This window comes from Macaca mulatta, chromosome 18 (assembly GCF_049350105.2).
Source record: "Macaca mulatta isolate MMU2019108-1 chromosome 18, T2T-MMU8v2.0, whole genome shotgun sequence".
Taxonomy (NCBI): Eukaryota; Metazoa; Chordata; class Mammalia; order Primates; family Cercopithecidae; genus Macaca; species Macaca mulatta.
This window is the reverse complement of record NC_133423.1, coordinates 70,881,670-70,905,142: the sequence shown is the minus strand read 5'-3', so window position 1 is coordinate 70,905,142 and position 23,473 is coordinate 70,881,670. Positions and strand designations below refer to the sequence as shown.

General features: G+C 41.5%; 2 protein-coding genes across 15 annotated transcripts in view; one reads left to right on the top strand and one right to left on the bottom strand.

Annotated features, from left to right (window-relative positions):
* The window catches only part of GREB1L (GREB1 like retinoic acid receptor coactivator), a 296,235-nt gene extending 278,065 nt beyond the window's left edge, over positions 1 to 18,170 (top strand). For 3 of the 4 annotated variants that reach the window (XM_001088999.4, XM_015121639.3, XM_015121638.3), the window contains 6 exons: positions 5,477 to 5,642; positions 7,064 to 7,291; positions 8,190 to 8,331; positions 9,614 to 9,814; positions 12,192 to 12,330; positions 15,413 to 18,170. In XM_001088999.4, coding sequence (XP_001088999.4) covers positions 5,477 to 5,642; positions 7,064 to 7,291; positions 8,190 to 8,331; positions 9,614 to 9,814; positions 12,192 to 12,330; positions 15,413 to 15,576 — 1,040 coding nt within the window. In that variant the 3' untranslated portion in view covers positions 15,577 to 18,170. The remainder of the gene's footprint in view (positions 1 to 5,476; positions 5,643 to 7,063; positions 7,292 to 8,189; positions 8,332 to 9,613; positions 9,815 to 12,191; positions 12,331 to 15,412) is intronic. The other variant, XM_015121640.3, reaches the window with a different exon arrangement.
* A 4,087-nt stretch (positions 18,171 to 22,257) lies between these two features.
* Positions 22,258 to 23,473, bottom strand: part of ESCO1 (establishment of sister chromatid cohesion N-acetyltransferase 1) — a 74,386-nt gene continuing 73,170 nt past the window's right edge. For all 11 annotated transcript variants that reach the window (XR_013408152.1, XR_013408153.1, XR_013408155.1 and 8 more), the window contains one exon: positions 22,258 to 23,462. Coding sequence is in view for 5 of the 11 variants with exons in the window: in XM_015121641.3 (XP_014977127.2) it covers positions 23,315 to 23,462 (148 nt within the window). In the remaining 6 variants the exon portion in view is untranslated. The remainder of the gene's footprint in view (positions 23,463 to 23,473) is intronic.

Here is a 23,473-nt window from a genome sequence, read left to right as displayed (position 1 = left end):
AAATTGTCCTGCCCTCCTCACCGCTTTGAAAAAAATAGTCTTTTGACTCTTCCTTGAATTTGAGTTTTCTTTTTCCCCTTATCTGCAGTTTTGCAGAATTAACTCTGAGGACTGGTAATTAAGGAAGAAGTCACTGGTATACGGAGCACCCTGGGAAAGTTTGGGATTCTTCCCTGTATAGGCTGCAAATGTTCTGAGCTGAGCACTGTGGAACAGAAATGTAACCATGAGAAAAAAGATGGTCTAAGGGAGAGGCAGGGTTAGTGGTTCACCCAGATCAGGAGGGGCCCCTAGTCATCTCATCTTTAAGGCATGTAGCAAGTTCTAGGGGACTGCTGTACAACCAGGGAGCTGGAAGCATCGTTACTGCCTACGACACAGGAATGTGCCTGAAAGAAGCCTTCCTGCTTTCCCTCGGGGTTTAACAGCAATGCGCTGATTTCTCAAAGGGGGCCAGTGCTTGTATGTATGACAGAGCTGTGGAGACTGGAGATGTGAGAACGCCTTCATTTTCCTTTCTCAGGCAGGACATCTCTAACCGAATCCAATGTTTTAGAGCTGTGTTCTTCTGGACACTTCTTGCACTATAGTTCTAAACAGTTTTGCCCATCTGCTCCTATGGGGTGCCTCAGTGCCAAGTCAGGAGCTGCTTGTTCCCATTTTAAAGAGTAGTAGTAACACCCAGCCTAGAGCTGGACTGGAGGGCAGGTAAGACCGGAGTAGTTTTCTTGAACCCACATGTTTCTTCTCTCCAGGGTCTCCTCTTTCTCCACTGTCTCCCAACTTAGCCTCTGCCTCTACCTTCCTTCTTAGGTCTCTCCATTTCTTGTTCCTTTCTATGCCTTTTCATGTTCTTCGACTTCAAACAACCTTAATATGGGCTTAATATATTTTCAAAAATGGTTGTTTTGAATATAATTGTGTTTGTCACTTTATATCAAGTGAATTAAGGCTTCTGTATATTTCTGTTCCTTCAGCCTCCCCAAAACCACTTAACTCATACTAACCGAAGCCTTTTTCTTTTTTTTTTTTTTTTTTTGAGACGGAGTCTGCTCTGTCGCCCAGGCTGGAGTGTGGTGGCGCGATCTCGGCTCACTGCAAGCTCCCCTTCCCGGGTTCACGCCATTCTCCTGCCTCAGCCTCCCGAGTAGCTGGGACTACAGGAGCCCGCCACCACGCCCGGCTGATTTTTTTGTATTTTTAGTAGAGATGGGGTTTCACAGTGTTAGCCAGGATGGTCACGATCTCCTGAACTCGTGATCCGCCCGCCTCGACCTCCCAAAGTGCTGGGATTACAGGCGTGAGCCACCGTGCCTGGCACTGAAGCCTTTTTCTATATGAATATGACCTCCTTCTGTGCCTGCCTGATCCTTAGGAGAAAGTTTTCTCATCCTAGATCTGACCAAACTGTATAGTACTAGTTTTGCCATTTTTGCAATAATTTGGGGAGAAAGAAGCCAACACACATATGCAAATGAAAGATACAAACTATTATTTTTATTTTTGGTAAAAATCACATAACATAAAATTTACTGCCTTGGCCGGGTGCAGGAGCTCACGCCTGTAATCCCAGCACTCTGGGAGGCCGAGGTGGACGGATCACCTGAGGTCAGGAGCTTGAGACCAGCCTGGCCAACATGGTGAAACCCCATCTCTACTAAAAATACAAAAAAAAAAAAATTAGCTGGGCGTGGTGGTGTGCGCCTGTAATCCCAGCTACTCAGGAGTCTGAGGCAGGAGAATCACTTGAACCCAGGAGGTGGTGGCAGCAGTGAGCCAAGAACATGCCATTGAACTCCGGCCTGAGCAACAAGAGTGAAACTCTGTCTCAAAACAAACAAACAAACAAAAAAACCACGTACTGCCTTAATACTTCTAAAGTATTAAAGTTCAGATGACAACATTCTTATTGTAATAAGAATTATTACAACAGTCTTACAACATTCACATTGTTGTAAGACTGATTGCTAGAACTCTTTTCACCTTGTGAAACAAACTCCCCATTCCCTCCCCTCCCCTCAGCACCTGGCAGCCACCATTCTGCTTTCTTTAAGTAGAATGATACAGTATCTGTCCTTTAGTGACTGACTGGCTTATCTCACTTAGCATGTCCGCAAGGTTCATCCATGTTGTAGCATGTGTTAGAATTCCCTTCCTTCTTAAAGGCTGGATAATATTCCATTTTATGTATCTACTCCGTTTTATCCATTCATCTGTCAGTGGACACTTGGGCTGCTCCCACCTTATGGCTATTGTGCATCAGGCTTTTATGAACACAGGTAGACAAATATCTGAGACCCTTCTTTCACTTCTTCTAGGTATATATCTAGAAGTGAGATTGCTAGATCATATGGTAATTCTATTTTTAACTTTCTGAAGAATCACCATACTGTTTTCCATAGTGGCTTGCACCATTTTACCTTCCCACCAACAGTGCACAGGGATTCTAATTTCTTCACATCCTCACCAACACTTTTTTTTTTTTTTAGGTGTTTTGCATTGTGATTTTGTTTTGCATTCCCCTAATGATTAGTAATATTGAACATCTTTTTGTGTGCTTGTTAGCCATCTGTGTATCTTCCTTGAAGACTTGTCTCCAAAGTCCTTTGTTGATTTTTCAACTGAATTATTTTGTTGTTGTTGAATTGTAGCAGTTTTTAAAAAATATATTCTGGGTATTAACACCTTATCAGATATACTCTTTATAAAGATTTTCTCCCAGCCGGGTGCAGTGGCTCACACCTGTAATCCAAGCACTTTGGGAGGCCAAGGCGGGCAGATCATCTGAGATCGGGAGTTCAAGACCAGTGTGACCAACATGGAGAAACCCCGTCTCTACTAAAAATACAAAATTAGCCTGGCATGGTGGTGCTTGCCTGTAATCCCAGCTACTCAGGAGGCTGAGGCAGGAGAATCACTTGAACCAGGGAGGTGGAGGTTGCCGTGAGCTGAGATCACACTGCTGCACTCCAGCCTGGGCAACAAGAGCGAAACTCCGTCTCAAAAAAAAAAAAAAAATTTCTCCCATTCCATGGATTGCCTTTTACTCTATTATTTGATGAAGTCCAATTTGTCTATTTTTTCTTAGCTTTTGTTTTTGATATCATATGTAAGAGATCACTGCCAAATTCAATGTCACAAGGCCTTCCCCTATGTTTTCTTCTCAATGATGTATAGTTCTAGCTTTTATGTCTAGGTCTTTGATCCATTTTGAGTTAATTTTTATGTAGGGTCTAAGGTAAGGATTCAACTTCATTCTTTTGCATGTGACTATGAGGTTTTCCCAGCACTTTTTTTTTTTTTTAAAGACAGGGTCTTGCTCTGTCACCCAGGCCAAAGTGTGCAGTGGCACGACCATAGCTCACTGTAGCCTCCAAGTTCTGAGCTCAAGCAATCCTCCCACCTCAGCCTCCTGAGTGGCTAGGACTATAGGCGTATGCCACCATGCCTGGCTGATTTTTAAATTTTTTGTAGAGACACGGGTCTCACTATGTTGCTCAGGCTGCTCTCAAACCACTGGCCTCAAGTGATCCTCCTACCTCAGCCTCCCAAAAATGCTGAGATTACAGGTGTGAGACATGATGCCCGGCCCCCAACTGTGTTTGTTGACAAGACCATCTTTTACCCACTGAATGGGTTTGGCTCCCTTGTAAAAAATCATTTGACCATGTATGAGAGGGTTTATTTCTGGGCTTTCTGTATGCCCAGATCAAAACTACCACACTGTTTTGATTACTATAGCTTTGTAGTAAGTTCTGAAATCAGGAAGTGTGAGATCTCTAACTTTGCCTTTGCCTCTCTTTCAAGATTGTTTTGGCTATTTGGGGTCCCTTGAGACACTGGATGAATTGCAGGATGGGTTTTTCTATTTCTGCAAAGTCTTTGGGATTTTGATAGGGACTGCATTAAGGCTGTGGATCACTTTGGGTAGCACTGACATCTAATATCAAGTCTTCTAATCCATAAACACAGGATGTCTTTCCATTTATTGGTGTCTTCCTTAATTTCCTTCAACAATGCTTTGTACTTTTCACTGTACAAGTCTTTTGCCTCCTTAGTTAAGCTGATTTCTAAGTCTTTAATTCTTTTTGATGCTATTGTAAATGGAACTCTTAATTTCCTTTAGATTGTTCATGGTTGAGGTATAGAAATGCAACTGATTTTGGTGTTGATTTTGCATCTGCATCTTTGCTAGATTCACATATTCGTTCTAAAGGGGATTTTTGGTGGAATTTTGAGTTTTCTATGTATATGTTGCCTGGGAATGGAGGTAATTTTACTTCCTATTTGGTTGCCTTTTATTTTTTTTCTTGATTACTTTGTCTGGCCGTGACTTCCAGTATTATGTTAAATAGAAATGGTAAAAGTGGCATCCTTGTCTTGTTCCTGATCTCAGTTTTGGAAAAGCTTTCAGTCTTTCACCATTGACTAGTGATGATGTTAGCTGTGGGCTTTTCATACATGGACCTTATTATGTTGAGAATGCAAACTATTACACACACGTTTTTGGAAGGTAGATTTTCCTAAATCCCAGTTTTACCCTAGATCTATTCACAGTGCTTTGGGTTCTTCCATAGAGTTAATAGCTTTTCTTTCATTTATCACCTACATTTTGTTTCATTTTAGGATGGCCCACTCATAAAATTTGGCTGATTTCTATCATCTCGATAATCGCTAACATTCACCGAGTACTTAGAGGGTGCTAGGCGCTATCCTGAGCATCATACAGCAACCCTATGAGATCACCGTTATTATTGCCTTCTTAGAGGTGGGGAAGTCAAGGCACAAGGGGTTTAATTTGTTCAGGGTCACATGGCTAGAAAGTGGTGGAATTAGGATTCAAAATTGGACAGTTTGGCTCCTGTCTATTCTCTTAATCTCTATACCATATTGCCTCTTGCAAAAGGCAGATCTAGGGAAAGGGTACCAGTTTCCAGAGTCTTCAGAGAAGATGCTGCTGTCATTTTCCTTGAAGTGTCTAAAGAAGGTGACATATCAATGGAATTGGCATACCCACTCACTGCAGCCCAGTTAACTCCCTAGTACAGGACATGTGAGTAGCTGCTTCCAAGTCTGAGAGAGCCTCTTGGCATGCTTCAAGGAAGTAAACAATAATAGCATTTCCTAGATGTGGATTCCTTTGTCCTATGAGGGAAACTGGATTCTTGCAATACTCTCAGAGTGTGGTTCATATCATTTGCATCCTCAAAGATATCTGGTTTCTAGCCCTTCACCATACCTACTCAAATGCAGCCCTGGTAATGGACTCTAAGAATCTACATTTAAAACTGATTCCCCATTAACTCTTATATACACTGGTTTGAGAGCCAATGCTCTGAACATTTGGTTGGCTCCCACCTGCATGGTTCTCATGTGAACAGGCATTCTGTGGAGAGAATATAGCTGCCTGTGGGGCTTCAGCCAAGCCAGAATGAAGGATGTGTGGATATGTAGATGTGGTTATGTTGCCTTCCAGGTGCTGCCAGGTTCCTCATTAAGGAGCTATCATATCACAACCTAGAATTGGAGAGAAACCGCCTGGAGGAGCTAGGCATTAAACGCCAGTGTGTCTGGCCTTTCATCGTCATGATGGATGACTCATGTGTCCTATGGAACATTCACAGTGTTCAGGAGCCATCAAGGTAGACTTCCAAGCTGTTCTGGGGGCATATGACACAATGCTGTAGACAGGATAATACATTTCTTGACCACAGTTACATACGGAAGTAAGTGAGAGACAGCTTTCTAGAGCAAAACAGCCGACCATGAGATCACCCTCACTAGAACATTTTGTGGTGACTTAGGACTTTTTTATTTAGACACTCAGTAGCCCAATAAATTCCTGGATCATTCTGGGATCACAACATTGGTTAGCTATTAAAGTCTACTGAGGCCAGGCACGGTGGCTCATGCCTGTAATCCCAGCATTTTGAGAGGCCAAGGCGGGCTGATCGTTTAAGGCCAGGAGTTCTAGACCAGCCTGGCCAACATGGCGAAACCCCGTCTCTACTAAAAACACAAAAATTAGCTGAGCGTGATGGTGCATGCCTTTAGTCCCAGCTACTCGGGAGGCTGAGGCATAAGAATCACTTGAACCCAAGAGGCAGAGGTTGCAGTGAGCTGAGATTGTGCCACTACACTCCAGCCTGGGTGACAGTGCAAGACTCTGTCTCAAAAAAAAAGTCTGTTGAGACACTAGGATTGATGTAGAAAGACTGCTGACATCTCAAATCAGGAGACCTAGTTTTTAGCCCCAACTCTGTTTTTTGTTTATAATTTTTTGTAGAGATGTTGCCCAGTCTGGTGTTGAACTCTTGGGCTCAAGCAATCCTCCCACCTCAGCCTCCCAAAATGTTGGGATTACGGGCATGAGCCACCACACCCAGTCATGCTTCTTGACTGTCTATGAAAAGGGAAAGTCATCTCACCTCTCCGTATCTCAAGTCCATCACCTGTAAAATTATGCCTGGGCCAAATCAGTGGTTTTCTTCCTGGGGTAGTGCCCCCTCACATTGCTAGTGGGTGCCGGTCAGGGGCATCTGTGAGGACCAGAGGATGCCAAACATTTTGAAAAGTCCAACACAATAAACCCCCAAAATTCAATAGCACTCCCATTGCAACACTGTGCCAGGTGACCTTTAAGCCCCTCCCAGCTCAAACATTGTGATTTTGTGTCCTTGATCCTATTTTGGATTTGAAGCCAGTGAAATTTTCAAATATTCCTTATTATATACAATTACCAGAACTGGGAAGGATACCTCTATGCTTCCAACCTCCAGCTACCTCCTCTTTGGCAACTCTTTATTCATTGTTCACTCTGACACAGGGGCTGGATTCTTCTCTGCCCAAAAGTGATAAGCCCCACCCCAAAAGGCAGTTTCTTTAATAGTGACAGGTAGTGTGAAAACTGGGCTTGACGTTCTTCTCCATTTGCTAATACAAAGTAAATCAGTTAATTTTATCCTTGAGAGTATTACTGGTGTATAATAGTGTATAGACAGTTCACAAATGATCCTGTCTTCCATAATATTTATCAACATCTTATATAAACTATATTTCACAGCCAGCCTGTGGAAGTAGCAGTTTCCAGTAAGAATGTTTCCTTGAAGACTGTCTTACAGCACATTGAAGCCACACCAAAAATTGTCCACTATGCAATCTTGGGCATACAGAAATGGAGCAGCAAGCTGACTTCTCAGAGCCTAAAGGCCCCATTCTCTAGGTGTCACGTGCATGATTTCATTCTCCTCAACATAGACTTGACTCAGAATGTGCAGTATGACTTCAACAGGTAAGTCAGGCCTTATGGATACGGGTAATCCTGGCATCTACTGATGGCTTCTGCCCAGCTCTAGCCTCTGTAATGCTTTTATTCCTATGTCTTCAGTTGAGAAGCTGTCTCTTTATGTGGGCAAGGAGAAAGGGGGATCACAAGCCCCAAAGTGTGCCCCTTTAACACCAAACTGACCTAGATCTTAACAGGGGTTACAACGTCAAATGCTTAAACACTTTAGCCGTCTCATTATTCAACAAGAACTCAGAAACTATTGGCTCAAGTCAGTGTGTGCACCCGCAAACATCTAAGACTAAGCCCTCCTTCACCCTCCAAACTCAGAAGGAAATGACTTTTCCTGAATGTTAGTAGGCTTCAGGGAAATCCTACTGTAGGGAAAAGGCAGCAGATGGGGATGAGCAGGGTAGCCATGGCCTTGCCTCCCAAATAAATTATGTCCAGGTTCCTACAAAACCTGAGAGCCCAACAAGAAAGCAGGAACCATAAAGTCCTTCTTATGCCAACCTCACGGTTATAGAATAGCTGCTGCTTTCACTTCTGTTTTAAATTGGACAGAGGCTTCATCCTGTTTGTAGCCAGAAATTTAAAACTGGGAGCACCTCTGCATTCCTGTTCTGCCAGAGTGTATCAAATAGGAACATAGTCCTGTTTTTGTATAGGGATACCTAAAACCTGTGACATAGCTGGGACAAAGATCATCTCACTTTCCCCTTTTAAAGGCTGTAATGCCCAAATCAGAGTTTTTCCAGGTCAGTATTATGAGGGCCAGCTCCACAAAAGCACGGTTGATTATTTTAGGCTCCTAATATCTTGCCACATGTTTATTTCGCCGTGTATAGTTATCACGGTTGAGATATGCCAGCTGAAGAAAACTATTGTTGTGGTTACAATTTAGGTATTTCTGTGAAGATGTTGACTTTAATCTGAGAACTAACAGTAGTGGCCTGCTCATCTGCCGCTTTAATAACTTCAGTCTCATGAAGAAACATGTTCAGGTTGGAGGGCAAAGGGACTTTATCATTAAACCAAAGATCATGGTAAGTACTGCAAGCTTGATTCAAGTGCTGAAAATAAGCACAATGATAATGACTATCTTTGTTATTAAATGTTGGCATTAAGCACTTTCCGTTTTATTGGAAAAGTGAAATAACACAAGGGAGTTTTTGTTTTTTGTTTTTTTTTTTTTTTGGAGACAGTCTGTACCCTAGGCTGGATGGAGAGCAGTGGCGTGATCTCAGCTCACTGCAACCTCTGCCTCCCGGGTTCAAGCGATTCTCATACCGCAGCCTCCCAAGTAGCTGAGATTAGAGGTCCGTGATACCATGCCTGGCTAATTTTTGTATTTTTAGTAGAGACGGGGTTACACCATGTTGGCCAGGCTGGTCTCGAACTCCTGACCTCAAGTGATCTGCCCACCTTGGCCTCCCAAAGTGCTGGGATTACAGGCATGAGCCACCACATCCGGCCATTAGGGAGTTCTTAATGTCAAATTTTCAATCTCATTTCTGTTACTGGAGACTCATCTAGAGCCAAAACATTTGTTTTGACAATCCAACAAAATTACTTTAAATGTTGGCCTTAAATCTAAGTTTCTTTGGATTTAAGCCTTAACACATCCTTCAAAGCTTTAGTTTCAAGATGGCAAACTTTACATTTTTGCCTTTTTTTTTTTTTTCCTGAGACAAAGTCTCACTCTGTCGCCCAGGCTGGACTGCACTGGCGTGATCCCAGCTTGCTGCAACCTCTGCCTCCCGGGTTCAAGCGATTCTCCTGCCTCAGCCACCATACCCCGCCACACTTTTACATTCTTTATGTAATACATGAGAGAAATATAAATCAAGATGCCAGTCTGGTCCTTTGCTAGAACTTTCTTAAAAGACAGTAATATAGATCAAAACTATACTCTTTTCTAAGAAATTTACTGATATCTAATAATTCATAGCATGGGGCTACCAGTGGAGCTTAGAAACCTCTTTGCCATTTTTTTGGTGGGGTTGTGGGGTGGAGTTAGGATGAGATAGGATTTAACCCATACACACTGAGCACCACTGTAAAAGGCTTCCGATTGATCTCACAATGTACCTGTTAAATGTAACTTTTAGAGAAGCCTGCTTTCTTCTGCCCTCGCTGTGTGTAACTTACATTAAATCCAAGAGAAAAAAATTCTCAGGACCCTTTACTGACATACATTTGAACCTAGCACCCCTCACTGTGCTACTGCTATTATTTGGGGACTGTTAGGATACAATTCAGTGTTTCCTCACCTGTTTAATCCAGTGACAGGCAAGTTTCCCATGATCATCTTGGCTCTGATTTCAGGTGTCAGAGAGCTTAGCACCCATCTTGCCCCTTCAATACATCTGCGCTCCCGACAGTGAACACACGCTACTGGCAGCCCCTGCACAGTTTCTCCTGGAGAAATTCCTTCAGCACGCCTCATATAAACTCTTCCCCAAAGCCATCCATAACTTCAGGAGTCCTGTGCTGGCCATTGACTGCTACCTTAACATTGGACCAGAGGTAAAAGGGGTGTGGGGGATACTGTACTTACCTACATCCATCCATTTCTTTCTCATTTTAGCTGTTTACAAAAAAGCCTGTGACATGAAATATAAATCAAGATGCCAGTCTGGTCCTTTGCCAGAACTTTTATTAAAATAAGATAGTAATACAGATCAAAACTTGTATTTCTACCCTTTTGCATACTCACTTATGCAAAGGCTCACACAACATGCAATGGCAGTTGGCCCTCCCCATGCCTATTTTATCTCCACAAATGAGCCAGAGAATATACAACTCAGCTGTCAGCTCCTCTGAGAAGCCTACCTTAGTGGCTTCGGGCAGCAGTTGCTTGCTCCCACTTCTGTTAACATTCATCAGATTATACTGTAATTATGTGGGTTTTTCTTCATAAAAGTGCGAGTTCTTCAAAGACACACAATGTCTTAGTCATTGTTTTAGACATATGTAAGAGGAGCTCAGTGATTACTGAACCAATAAACGTGTACCACCTGAAGCCTTTAGAGGTGGCATTTCTCCACTTCCCACGCCTTGGACTTCTAAAATTTTTCACGTTTTAGTTTTTTTTTTTTTTTTAAAAACTGCCACTTGCACCACCAGGCTCCTGCTACTAAGCTGTCCCTTTAGAAATTATTACTGTACTACATCTTCCTTGTAAAAAATATTTTAAAATAAGAAAGTCAAGTCACCTGCCAGAAGAACATTTTGGTGTACTACATTTCCTTCCAGGGCTTTTTCTTTGTATGTATTGAAAAACACACACATGTCCATACACATACTCTTTTAACACTGAAGTCCAACTGTATTCAATTTTGGAAACTAATTTTTAAAATTTCACAGCGTAAACATTTTACATTCCCATTTTTATGTTTCAATAATCTACACTGTAGCTTGGGTAATGAATTATAGAATTTAGAAGCAGAAGGAACCTTAAAAACCATCAGATGTCAAGGCCAGGCATCGAAGCTCATGGCTATAACCCAGCACTTTGGGAGGCTGAGGCAGGAGGATCACTTAAGGCCAGGAGTTCGAGACCAGCCTAGACAACATGGTAACACCCTGTTGCTACAAAAAATAAAAATAATTAGCCAGGTGTGATGGTGCATGCCTGTAGTCCCAGCTACTCAAAAGGCTGAGGTGGGAAGATCACTTGACCCCACGAGTTCAAGGTTGCAGTGATCTGATTTGTGCCACTGCACTACAGCCTAAGTGACAGAGACCCCATCTCAAAAAAAAAAAAAAAAAAAAAAAACCCCACACCCATGAGATCTAGTAACATCTTTTACAGTATTTATGTAAGTTACATGTTTGATCCAGATATTCCAATTCCCCTATCCTAGAGTCCACAATCTCAATACTACTACTAACTGCAGCTAACATTTACTGAATACTAAGTTATTTAATTCAGAAAGCATCCTATGAAACAAGTACTACTGTTATCTCTATAGATGAGGAAACTGAGGTACAGTGAAATGAAGGAGACTGCTCATTGTTCCATGGCTACTAAATGGAGGAACCAGTATTTGAACCCAAGCACATTGGCTCATGCATTTAGCCACTCCACTGTTTTAACTCCCAACCATCTTACTTCCCTGTAATTTTTGCAGTTATCATCTGTTCACAGAAGCCAGATAGAACCAAAAATTTAAACTCATGTACTGTTTTTTTTGAGATGGAGTTTCACTCTTGTCACCCTGGCTGGAGTGCAATGGTGCAATCTCCGCTTACTGCAACCTCCACCTCCAGGGTTCAAGCAATTCTCCTGCCTCAGCCTCCCGAGTAGCTGGGATTACAGGTGCACACCACCACACGTGGCTAATTTTTTTTTGTATTTTTACTATAGACGGGATTTTGCCGTGTTGGCAAGGCTGCTCTGATCCATCCACCTTGGCCTCCCAAAGTGCTGGGATTACAGGCGTGAGCCACTGCACCCAGCCCATGCACTGTCTTAAGCTTCTATCCAATTGAAAATTTAAGTATATCTAAATGGAAAGCTGATCAAAAATATTTTTTATTCTCACCAATAAGGCAATCCAAACATTTAATCTTTCCTAAGTATGCTTTTTTGTGGAAAGTAGTTTTTTAAATTTTATAAAGACACTTAAATGGAAGGGCTTGTTTCTTACTACTAATTTGTCTCCTAATAGTCCTTTATTATGAGAAATAAATAAGAGAAGCTTTAAACAGGTTAACACTTGGCATGCTACATAAGAGGCTGCAAAGCTTAACTAACCAAGCCATTTAACATTGGAAAAAACTCATCTCCTTTACCTTATCCTGAAATAGATAAAAAGGAAGGTACTGACTCATTCTGCTGAACTGCAGATATTCTGCTTGCTCTTGAAATGCCCATGCTATTTCTGCTTGATGATTTCAGGTGGCCATATGCTATATCAGCTCCAGACCCCACTCCAGCAATGTCAACTGTGAAGGGGTGTTTTTCAGTGGACTCCTTTTGTACCTCTGTGACTCTTTTGTAGGTGCTGATCTTCTTAAGAAATTTAAATTTCTAAAAGGTAAGTCAAATTTAGTATCTTGCTTGTAATTGCTATTGGTTCCCACTGAGCAAAATACAGAAGATAAAGATATTTTTAAAAAGCACTTGAGGCCAGGTGCAGTGGCTCACACCTGTAATCCCAGCACTTTGGGAGGCTGAGGAAGGCGGATCATGAGGTCAGGAGATTGAGACCATCCTGGCTAACACGGTGAAACCCCATCTCTAATACAAAAATTACCCGGGCATGGTGGCAGGCGCCTGTAGTCCCAGCTACTCGGGAGGATGAGGCAGGAGAATGGCATGAACCTGGGAGGCGGAGCTTGCAGTGAGCCGAGATCATGCCACTGTACTTCAGCCTGGGCGACAGAGCGAGACTCCATCTCAAAAAAAAAAAAACAAAAAAAGAAATCAGGTTAATGAGTCTATATGTATGTATATAACTATACACATTCTACTGAATCGAACATATTGCCTGAGTCAGGAAGCAACTGCAATAGTTTTGTATAATTGCATCCCTAGACATAAACCCTTAGTTGTGATTCTGATACAGAAACCATAGGCTGGGTGCAGTGGCTCACACCTGTAATCACAGCACTTTGGGAAGTCAAGGCAGGCGGATCATCTGAGCTCAAGCTCAGGAGTTCAGAAGCAGTCTGGGCAACCTGGAAAAACTCTGTCTCTGCAAAAGTTAGCCAGGCACAGTGGCACACGCCTGTAGTCCCAGCTACTCAAGAGGCTCAGGAGGGACGACCTTTGGCCCAGGAGGCAGAGGTTGCAGTGAGCCAAGATTGTGCCACTGTACTCCAGCCTGGGTGACATCCTGGCTCAAAAAAAAAAAAAAAAGAAACCATAGTTGTTTCAATAGGTATGCACCATATAAAGATACTGGCCTGCCCAGGTGCAGTGGCTTATGCCTATAATCCCAACACTTTGGGAGGCTGAGATGGGCGGATCACCTGAGGTCGGGAGTTTGAAACCAGCCTGACCAACATGGAGGAAACCCCATCTCTATTAAAAATACAAAATCAGCCGGGCGTGGTGGCGCATGCCTGTAATCCCAGCTACTCGGGAGGCTGAGGCGGGAGAATCGCTTAAACCCAGAAGTCAGAGGTTGCAATGAGCCAAGATTGCACCACTGCACTCCAGCCTGGGCAACAACAGCGAAACTCCATCTGAAAAAAAAAAAAAACAAAAAAAAAAACCAATAGAGAGACTGGCCTAAGAACAAACTAAGATTAAACAAACATCACAGATAATCCTGATAAAATGACATTTGAGATCAGCAAAGAAAGTGAGGTTCAGAACACTGTGCAGCATGAAAACAGGGAGCAGGGTTGTGGGGGGACTATGCATTCATTCATTCATTTATTTAGAGACTTATTGGGGATGGGGGAGTGGTAGATTTTGCCTCCCAGGAGACAGAGACACTTCTGATTGTCACACTGGAGGCTGCTGCTTGCTGGCATATAGTGGGCAGAAGCCAAGACTGCTGATGTTTAGATTCTAAACATCCTACAAGACACAGAACAAGGCTAAGTGTGATGGCTCACGCCTATAATCCCAGCACTTTGGGAGGCCAAGGTGGGCAGATTGCCTGAGCTCAAGAGTTTGAGAACAGCCTGGGCAACACGGTGAAACTCCGTCTCTACTAAAATACAAAAAATTACCTGGGAGTGGCGGCATGCACCTTTAGTCCCAGCTACTCAGGAGACTTGAGACAGGAGAACTGCTTGAACCCGGGAGGCAGAGGCTGCAGTGAGCCAAGATCACACTACTGCACTCCAGCCTGGGCAACAGAGCGACTCTGTCTCAAAAAAAAAAAGAAGACACAGAACAGCCCCCACAACAAAGAATTATCCAAGTCCAATAGTGCTGAGGTTCAGAAACCCTAATCTAGGAGGAAAACGTGAGAAACACAGCATTAGTTATCACAGGGAAGAAGGAATGTGGTTGGAAGATTACTTACTTTATACTCTTTTAAAAATTACTGAATTTGGGGCCGGGCGCGGTGGCTCAAGCCTGTAATCCCAGCACTTTGGGAGGCCGAGACGGGCGGATCACGAGGTCAGGAGATCGAGACCATCCTGGCTGACACTGTGAAACCCCGTCTCTACTAAAAACTACAAAAAACTAGCCGGGAGCGGTGGCGGGCGCCTGTAGTCCCAGCTACTCGGGAGGCTGAGGCAGGAGAATGGCGTGAACCCGGGAGGCGGAGCTTGCAGTGAGCTGAGATCCGGCCACTGCACTCCAGCCTGGGTAGCAGAGCGAGACTCCGTCTCAAAAAAAAAAAAAAAAAAATTACTGAATTTGGGCTGGGCGCAATGGCTCACACCTGTAATTCCAGCCCTTTGGAAGGCTGAGGCGGGTGGATCACGAGGTCAGAAGATCGAGACCATCCTGGCCAACCTGATGAAACCCTGTCTTTACTAAAATACAAACAAAAATTAGCTGGGCCTGGTGGCACACGCCTGTAGTCCCACCTACTTGGGAGACTAAGGCAGGGGAATTGCTTGAACCCACGAGGCAGAGGTTGCAGCGAACCGAGATCGCGCCATTGCACTCTAGCCTGGTGACAGAGCAAGACTCGGTCTGACTCACACACATACACACACAAAAACTGAATTTGCAAAACTACTTAATAAAATTAAACAATTCTGATAGATTATGTACCCATCTGTTGGTTCTCAGATGTGTTAGCTTAGAAAATATAATCAGAGGCCGGGCGAGGTGGCTCAAGCCTGTAATCCCAGCACTTTGGGAGGCCAAGACGGGCGGATCACGAGGTCAGGAGATCGAGACCATCCTGGCTAACACAGTGAAACCCCGTCTCTACTAAAAATACAAAAACTTAGCCGGGCGAGGTGGCAGGCGCCTGTAGTCCCAGCTACTCGGGAGGCTGAGGCAGGAGAATGGCGTGAACCCGGGAGGCGGAGCTTGCAGTGAGCTGAGATCCGGCCACTGCACTCCAGCCTGGGTGACAGAGCGAGACTGCGTCTCAAAAAAAAAAAAAAAAAAAAAAAGAAAATATAATCAGAGATGGTAAAGTTCTTTACATACTCAATCCCTGAGCCTAGGACGTATTTCTGTCTTTTTTCCTGAAGGTGCTACCCTGTGTGTCATCTGCCAAGACAGAAGTTCCTTGCGCCAAACGATTGTCCGCTTAGAGCTAGAAGATGAGTGGCAGTTCCGCCTCCGGGACGAGTTTCAAACCGCTAACAGCAGTGAAGACAAGCCTCTCTACTTTCTTACTGGACGTCATGTATGAGCTTTTGAAGAGACCAAAAACAGCAAAAAGATGCCTAGGTGGGGTGGGACAGAAATAATTTGGGATTTTTTTTTTCCTTTAAAGTACAATCACTGTGGAGCAAAGTGCAACATATTTGTCTAAATTCTCCAAAGAACTCCCCAAATCTGATCCAAGTCTTTGGGGACATCACTTTCCTTCACTTCCAATTACAGGACCCTGAAATTCAGGTAAACTCTACCCTAGGTAGTTATGCAATTACTTAAGATACGGTCTGCCCATGGGATCCTGAGGAGGATATACTTTGGAGAGTGAATATGGAGTTTGCATTATTTTTTTCTATTACACTATGTTAGGGGGAAACTGTCAGCATTAACTAGCCTGAATGTGTTACATGAGACTCATGCCATTGGTGTGGAATTAATTGAAGATTAACGTTTGAGGCCTGAACCCTCAGTTTCTCTTCAGATCTGTACTTTGGTACAGTATTACTCAGGGGTTTGAAATGATAGAATGTAGACGATATTTGTATTTAAAAAAAGAAGTAGCTTTGTCTTTCTCTGTGCAGTGTTAGTTTAAGATTTATAATCTTCTATGTATTGAAACTTTTGGCAAAATTTCCACAGGAGTTAAAAGTTTACTATTTAAACTGAACAAACATCAGTAAATGCAGAGCAGGCATTGTGTGCATTTATTCATCTTCTAGCCTAATTCCTTTGCTTTTTCCCATTCTTTAAATGTGTTTCCAGTCTTCAAGAATATCTTATCTATGAGACTGTGGAACAGCAATTAATCTTTTGCAAGAACTTGATTAAGTCCATTGAGTTAAGAAGCTTTCAGCAGGTAACCTGCACCCGCCGTTTGGTTGGAATTAAGCAGTTGGCACCAGCAAACCTAAATGTCAGGCTGAGGTTCTGTTGCAGAGTGAAACTAATTTGTTTCCTTTCAGGGACTCAAGCAAAGCTTCCTTTATTTAAAAGATGCACTGAATATTACCACCTTACACTGACAACGCCACAGAAATTGCTGAATTGGGAAACTGAGCCATAAAAAGAGAAGTGTTTTCTACTTCATCTTAGCAGTGACTCTTGTGAGGAGTAAGGAAGACTCCATTAAGAGTCTTTATGATTCATTAAAATCAGCAGGGGGTGTTTGTCCAGTATCGGCAATGGGAGGCATATGTTTCTACAGATTTCTCAAATATTTTAATCAAAGACATTATTTTTAGAAAATGTTCCAGACAAACTAAGTCTCAGAAGTTTACTCTTAAATTACTCCAGTTCTCATCATTGAACAATGTCTCGAGTTTTCTCATTAGCCCATATTTACTACTTTATCCCCACTTAACATGGCCATTTTTACTTGAATCCATCTTGTTTGTGTCCTGAAACTACTGAGGGGCCTACTAAGCCTGCATTTACTTAGAACAAATAGTGTTAATTGACCAGCTTTATTATGACGAGGAGTTTACAAAGCTAGTGAAAAAATGGAATGTATTAGACTAAAAATGGTTTGCAGATCTCTTGGTTTTAATATAGCTACTTATAATGCTTTAACTGTATTTTGAAGTGAACAATTCCTTTTAACCCCATTTTTAATTGGCTTTCAAAGAGGACCTGCCTCATACATAATATAAAAAAAAACTCCTTAATTTTAGTACAGCAGAATTTTTGGTAAAGAGGTATGTTTTGAAGCAGTTTGGTTTAAATATGAATGTATTTCACTTGTTCCTGTTTTGTTGAAAGGGCCTAATGCAAATAATATCAAGAAACCCACTGTCTGTGCAATATTCCAATGACATTTACATAGGGCAAATAAAATACTTGAAAGAATTATAAAACAATTGTACCTGGGGTGGATGGCCTCTCAGGGTTTCTTCTGGCTTTATGACTTCATAGCTTAAAGAAATTTTTTTTTTAAGTAGTTACATCAGATGCAGGTACTCCATTAGTTAGGGCTGCACTCTGAAAATTCAAATTATTATTATGAGCTCTTAAATACTATTTAACTCTGTGGAAGAGACTTGCCAGAATAAAGCCAAAAGACCATCACCCCTATAAAAGAGAAATTGACCTGCTTATTCTTTTCAAAGCCTATCTTACTAAGGTTTGGATCTTTTAAAAATCATCTTATCAGTATAATTCTTGAGTATGTCAGGTCCTTCTTTAAGGATAAAATTGCACAAGCACAGGACACCATGATTTGTATATATATATACTAGTGTGTTCGGCTTTAAGCTTTGCAATCCCTTAGGACACTGGTGTGGGATGAATGGATTCGCTAGGCCCACACAGTAACTCACCTGTAGACCTGCTGAACCTCAGCATGTATGACAGTTCACACAGGCTAATACTGAATGTAAACTGAAAACTAGAAGAGAATTGTTGTAGTCAATTGTTTTTGGCTGTAATTTATGCAGTTGCTTTTTGTGATTTTTAGAAATGGGGCACCTGTGTTACTTTATTACTGTAAAATGTTCTTAACCAAAATTTGGTGAATTTCACTAGTCTACCTCACGTTTTGTTAATGATTCAAAATTGTCTTGTGTCTACTGTTATGTTTTTGTCCTTTAATTTGGTAAATGTATTAAAGTTATCTCCCACCCCCTCCAAAAAGTTATTTTTTCCTTATAACTTTCTGGCATGTTAAGAAAACAAGCTCCCTGACTCTGGCAATGTCCTAAAAAGGCTGGAAGTCACATTATAGGTTGGACAACTAAGATTAAAGAGGTGTTGAAAATATACATAGTAGATCCCAATCTTTTATTTGAGAGATTGCAACTACACTCACTTTGATGTCCTTTTGGAAACAGAACTTTGGGTTGCTAGAACTAATACAAGGTGTTATTGTTAATCTCCAGTTAAAACTTCTCAAACTTTTTGAGAACTTCTCAAAGTTGCTAGAACTATGTAGTTTAATGAAGATGGTGTTATTGTAGCATGAATTTTATCTTCTTAAAATTTTTACTAAATTTTGAGAAGAAATAACTTTGTTGTCCCAGAAAAATGGCTTTCAATCTATTAATCAAGTGTAGTAAATTAAAAGAATTTGACATAGAATCCATGAAAACAATCTTCTAGGCCGGGCGCGGTGGCTCAAGCCTGTAATCCCAGCACTTTGGGAAGCTGAGACGGGCGGATCACGAGGTCAGGAGATCGAGACCATCCTGGCTAACATGGTGAAACCCCGTCTCTACTAAAAAATACAAAAAAAACTAGCCGGGCGAGGTAGCGGGCACCTGTAGTCCCAGCTACTCGGGAGGCTGAGGCAGGAGAATGGCGTGAACCCGATAGGCGAAGCTTGCAGTGAGCTGAGATCCGGCCACTGCACTCCAGCCTGGGTGACAGAGCGAGACTCCGTCTCAAAAAGAAAAAAAAAGAAAACAATCTTCTAGGCCAAAGGGCCCTTAGGAAGGGCAATAAATATTTGTAAGTGTAATGACAGACTTTCAGAGGAAAGTAAAGACTACTGGTGTTCCACTATACATTCCAAAGCTGCTGCAACATCACATTAAAATACTTAGGACTGAAACAACATCCAGAGAACGAACATTTCTCAAGCTTCTCTTTAGACACAGAAACTGGAAACTGGTCCTTAAAGCTTCCTCTGAGTCCAGGAGAATACTGCTCTAACACTGAAACCTTGGCTTCACTGAAAACAAAACAACAACAATAAAAACACTGCTAAAGATGACTTCAGGAATTGCCTCTAAGGCCGAAGAAAAAGTCATTCACATAATAAATTCACTGTGCTCTCAACTATCAAGTGTTGAGTTAAAGCATCTACTTCAGTGACTATGACAACAGATAGTATTACGTTAAAAAAAAAAAAAGGCAACACCAGTAAGCTGTTTTCCGACCACTTCATTCCAAATATTTTATTTTTACCAGTCTAGTGTATTTTATTTTTACCAGAAGGGTGGTGGGGGTAGGGGGTTGCTAAAAGACAGAACTCATCCCCTTTTCTGACAAAAGGCTCAGGAGCCATGAGAAAGAAAATGTATGTCTAGAGTCACTACCCCAGAAATCAACTCAGCAATCTCAACCCTAGCTGCAATGTGGATGGGCAGGAATACAGCTGTGTTCCCATCCAGAAGGATAAGACTCGATAGCTGGGCAGCCATGCAAAGTAAACAGGAACAATTGAAATATCACTGCAGGTTTGTTGTACTCACTGACTGTCCTTACAACAGTCAGGTTTTCAGTAGATACACCAAGTTCACTCTTGCATATTATGAAGTAGTAAAATACTGCTTTTTATCTGTGTGTCCATGCAGATTAAGGCATCAACCCATAAAATCTTGTAGTTCCTGACTATATTTGTGGCTCTTACAATGTCTCTATGCTAGACACTTTTACAAACGACCAACAACGATATGAAGGCTGCTAACAAAAAATTTATAAGCACCTTATATAGTCAGCAATTATAGACTCACCCTCTTCTGCAGTCTGTGGCCATTAGTGTATACTCACTGTGTCCCTGCTGCCTCCACCACTCCACTGAGACTGCTCTTTTCCTAACATCACTTGGGCTCTCTTCAGTCTTCAATTGTGGTATGTCAGGATTGACCATTCTTTCGATTCTTGAAATTTTTCCCTTGGTTTCTACCACTCTTCTGGCTCTCCTACCTTGCTGCTCATGCCTTCTTAGGCAGTCTTCGAGACTCTTAAATGATGGTGTACCTCACAACTCTCTTCTACCTTCTCATTTTACAGACCCCAGGGTGACCTTCTAAACCTTCAAATAAATAAGTAAACTCGTAAATCTGTTTATCAGTTAGAACCTTTCTCAAACTCTAGATCCACATATCCAATTGTATACTAAATAGGTATCTCCACTTGGAGATACAACCACCTTAAAATCCTGACCAAAACTGAGGGCATCCCCATTCAATCCTCCCAACCTAATTCCCCTATATTCCCATCTGCCAATCTAAGTCAGTTACCCAAACCACAATTCCCACTTACCTTAACCTCTCTGCCATGATCTTTTTGTGGTTGTTTATAAATTCCTATCAATTCAACTGTGTCAGTTCTTCAATTTTATCTTCTCAATGTGTACCTGTCTCGTCTTCATCTCCACATCACAGCTTTTGTTCAGTGTTTCAACGCTTTTCACACAATCTGCTCTTAGTTATCTTCTAAGTTCCAGATTCCTCAATTATAAACCCTACACCTCATAGGATTGTCATAATGATTACATAAAATAATGCAGCACTAAACACACAGGGTCTGACACACAGCAAACACTCAAATGTTAGGTATTAACTAATAATACTATTCTTAGAGAAACATGTAAATTGTAAAATTTGGGAGGCTACATCTTCAGTATAAACATGAAAATAAACTGGTTTCTCAGTAATAGTAACATTTAAACCAACCACCCAATATACCCTCTTCCACCTCTAGGTTGCCTTGAAACCAAGTCAAAAGGAGTCAAAGTAGTATACTATTGTTTATGGAAACTGGACCTGTATTATGAGGTTAACAGTTACTAGAGAGTCTACACTATATCCCAAAATTTCATTGTTTTTTAAAAAAAACATGGTACCTGTCAGGCAAACACTGAGACCAGGATTGACCAAAAGAGTCTCAGGCCCAACGGGAAATGATAGTATCAAAAGCTAGGGCCAGGTGCAGTGGCTCACACCTATAAACTCAGCACTTTGAGAGGCCAAGGCAGGTAGATCACATGGGGTCAGGAGTTCGAGACCAGCCTGGCCAATGTGGTAAAACCCTGTTTCTACTAAAAAATATAAAAACAAATAAGCTGGGCATGGTGGCAGGCGCCTGTAATCCCAGCTACTCTGGAGGCTGAGGCAGGAGAATCACTTGAGCTCAGGAGGCGGTGGTTGCAGTGAGCCGAGGTCATGCCATTACACTCCAGCCTGGGTGGACAGAGTGAGTCTCTGTCTCAAAAAAAAAAAAAAAAAAAAAAAGAAAGAAAGAAAAGAAGCTAGACCAGCATGATGAATCAGAGGGAGATGTTTACCCTGCCCTATCATTCTACCCATACAAAGAGTATAGAGTCTTCTACCACTCTAGAATTTTTTTTTTTATTTTTTTTTATTTTTTTTTTTGAGGTAGAGTTTTTTGCTCTTTTTGCTCAGGCTGGAGTACAATGGCGTGATCTCGGCTCACTGCAATCTCCACCTCCCAGGTTCCAGCTATTCTCCTGCCTTAGCCTCCCAAGTAGCTGGGATTACAGGTGCACACCACCAAAACCAGCTAATTTTTGTATTTTTAGTAGAGACGGGGTTTCACCACGTTGGTCAGGCCGGTCTCGAACTCCTGACCTCGTGATCCGCCTGCCTCAGCCTCCCAAAGTGCTTTTAAAGGCACAAATTTATAGGGAAAATAAAATGTATACCTGTTAATTTAAGGCCCTAAATTTTAGCCAGTTTCCAACTGAGATATGATCATTTCAGCTCATAAAAATAACCTAAGTTGAACCATAGTGGTAATTCATTCTTGGGCTGTGGGCCCTTCATTTATGTGAAACATCATAAAAGTACCATGTTACTTAAATAATCAGAAAGGACTTTGCCTTTGGAGATAAAGTTCAGCTGATTTGCTGCTGACATAATGATCCTTTGGCAAACTGGTGGAAACTACCTTTAGGAAGCCAATGTTTTAATCATATTTCAAGATATCAAACCAAAAAAACACCCTGAAAAAGCACAAATGACAACACACCATTATCTCAGTTAGTACATTGGTCACTTAGAAAAAGCTATCAAGTATTTTATTATTTTTATTCTACATTATATACAGGTCATAAAAGGCCACAGCAGTTTTTCAACATATAAACCCTTTAAAAGTAGAGGGCACTATGAAGGATAGACAAGTATCAAAATGAAGTCCAGTAATGAGGGCATATACTCAGTGCAGTATTTCTGAGGAATAACAAAGCAGATACCGAGTCATCCATACTTTGCTTCCAAGTATTCTATAGGTTTTTATAAACCTCTTTGAGATTTGTTAACAGCCTAGGGGTGCCAAGTTGCCATTTATTTTTAAAAGTGAAACCAGAATGAAAGAATAATGAATCTAGGAGGGTACCTTTCCTAATGCTTGTCATTTATACCTCTTCAAGAAGGAAAGCCTCAATTCTTTACCACTTTCTACTTCCTCCTTCCATCAAAGATAGGAAAGAAAAATCGGGGAAAAAAGCTCAATATTCTAATTCTTCCTGTTTAGCTGGAGCTTTCCTTTTCTATCAGGGTTTCTTCAAAGTATAGTTCAGGCCTTTTAAAAATTAGCTTCAAATTCCAAAACATTTAATATTGCACCCTCCTTGAACAATAAGTAAAAAAATGGGTTTCCACTCTGTGAAAATACAATCCTTAAACCTATCACTGGTATCAGCAGATCAATATAAAAAAATACAGTACCAAGCTACACTGGTATATTTCCATATTAAGAACTTCAAAATATACTTATCACTGAGACCATAGTCCTTGCATTAGTTTTCAGTCCACTATGAACAATTATCTGCTGCATGTAAACATGTCTAAATAACTATAGATAAAATACATCAATCATAAATTTCTGTAAAAGATAATAAAATATCTTCTTTAAAAAACAAAACAATAAGCTATTACTGCATTGTTTCCAATTTTATGAAAATGGAACAACCATATGGTTGTTGCCAGTCCTGAGTTCATCGTAATAAAAATGGCCCTAGTTCCTGGTTAAAGTCAGCAATCAATCCATTCTCTTCAATAGATGTCTTCTAGTGGTGTAGGCAAGAATTTGTTTTACGTGCTATTCTGTCCATTAATAAAATTATATACCAGAAACTGACCAGTGCCACAGTACTGTGTTGCAAACAGCTTTCCATCAGGAGTGGGATCTGAGAAAGCAATTTCTTCTTTGCTCAAGTATGAGCCATATATAAAGTTACTCCTATTAAAAAA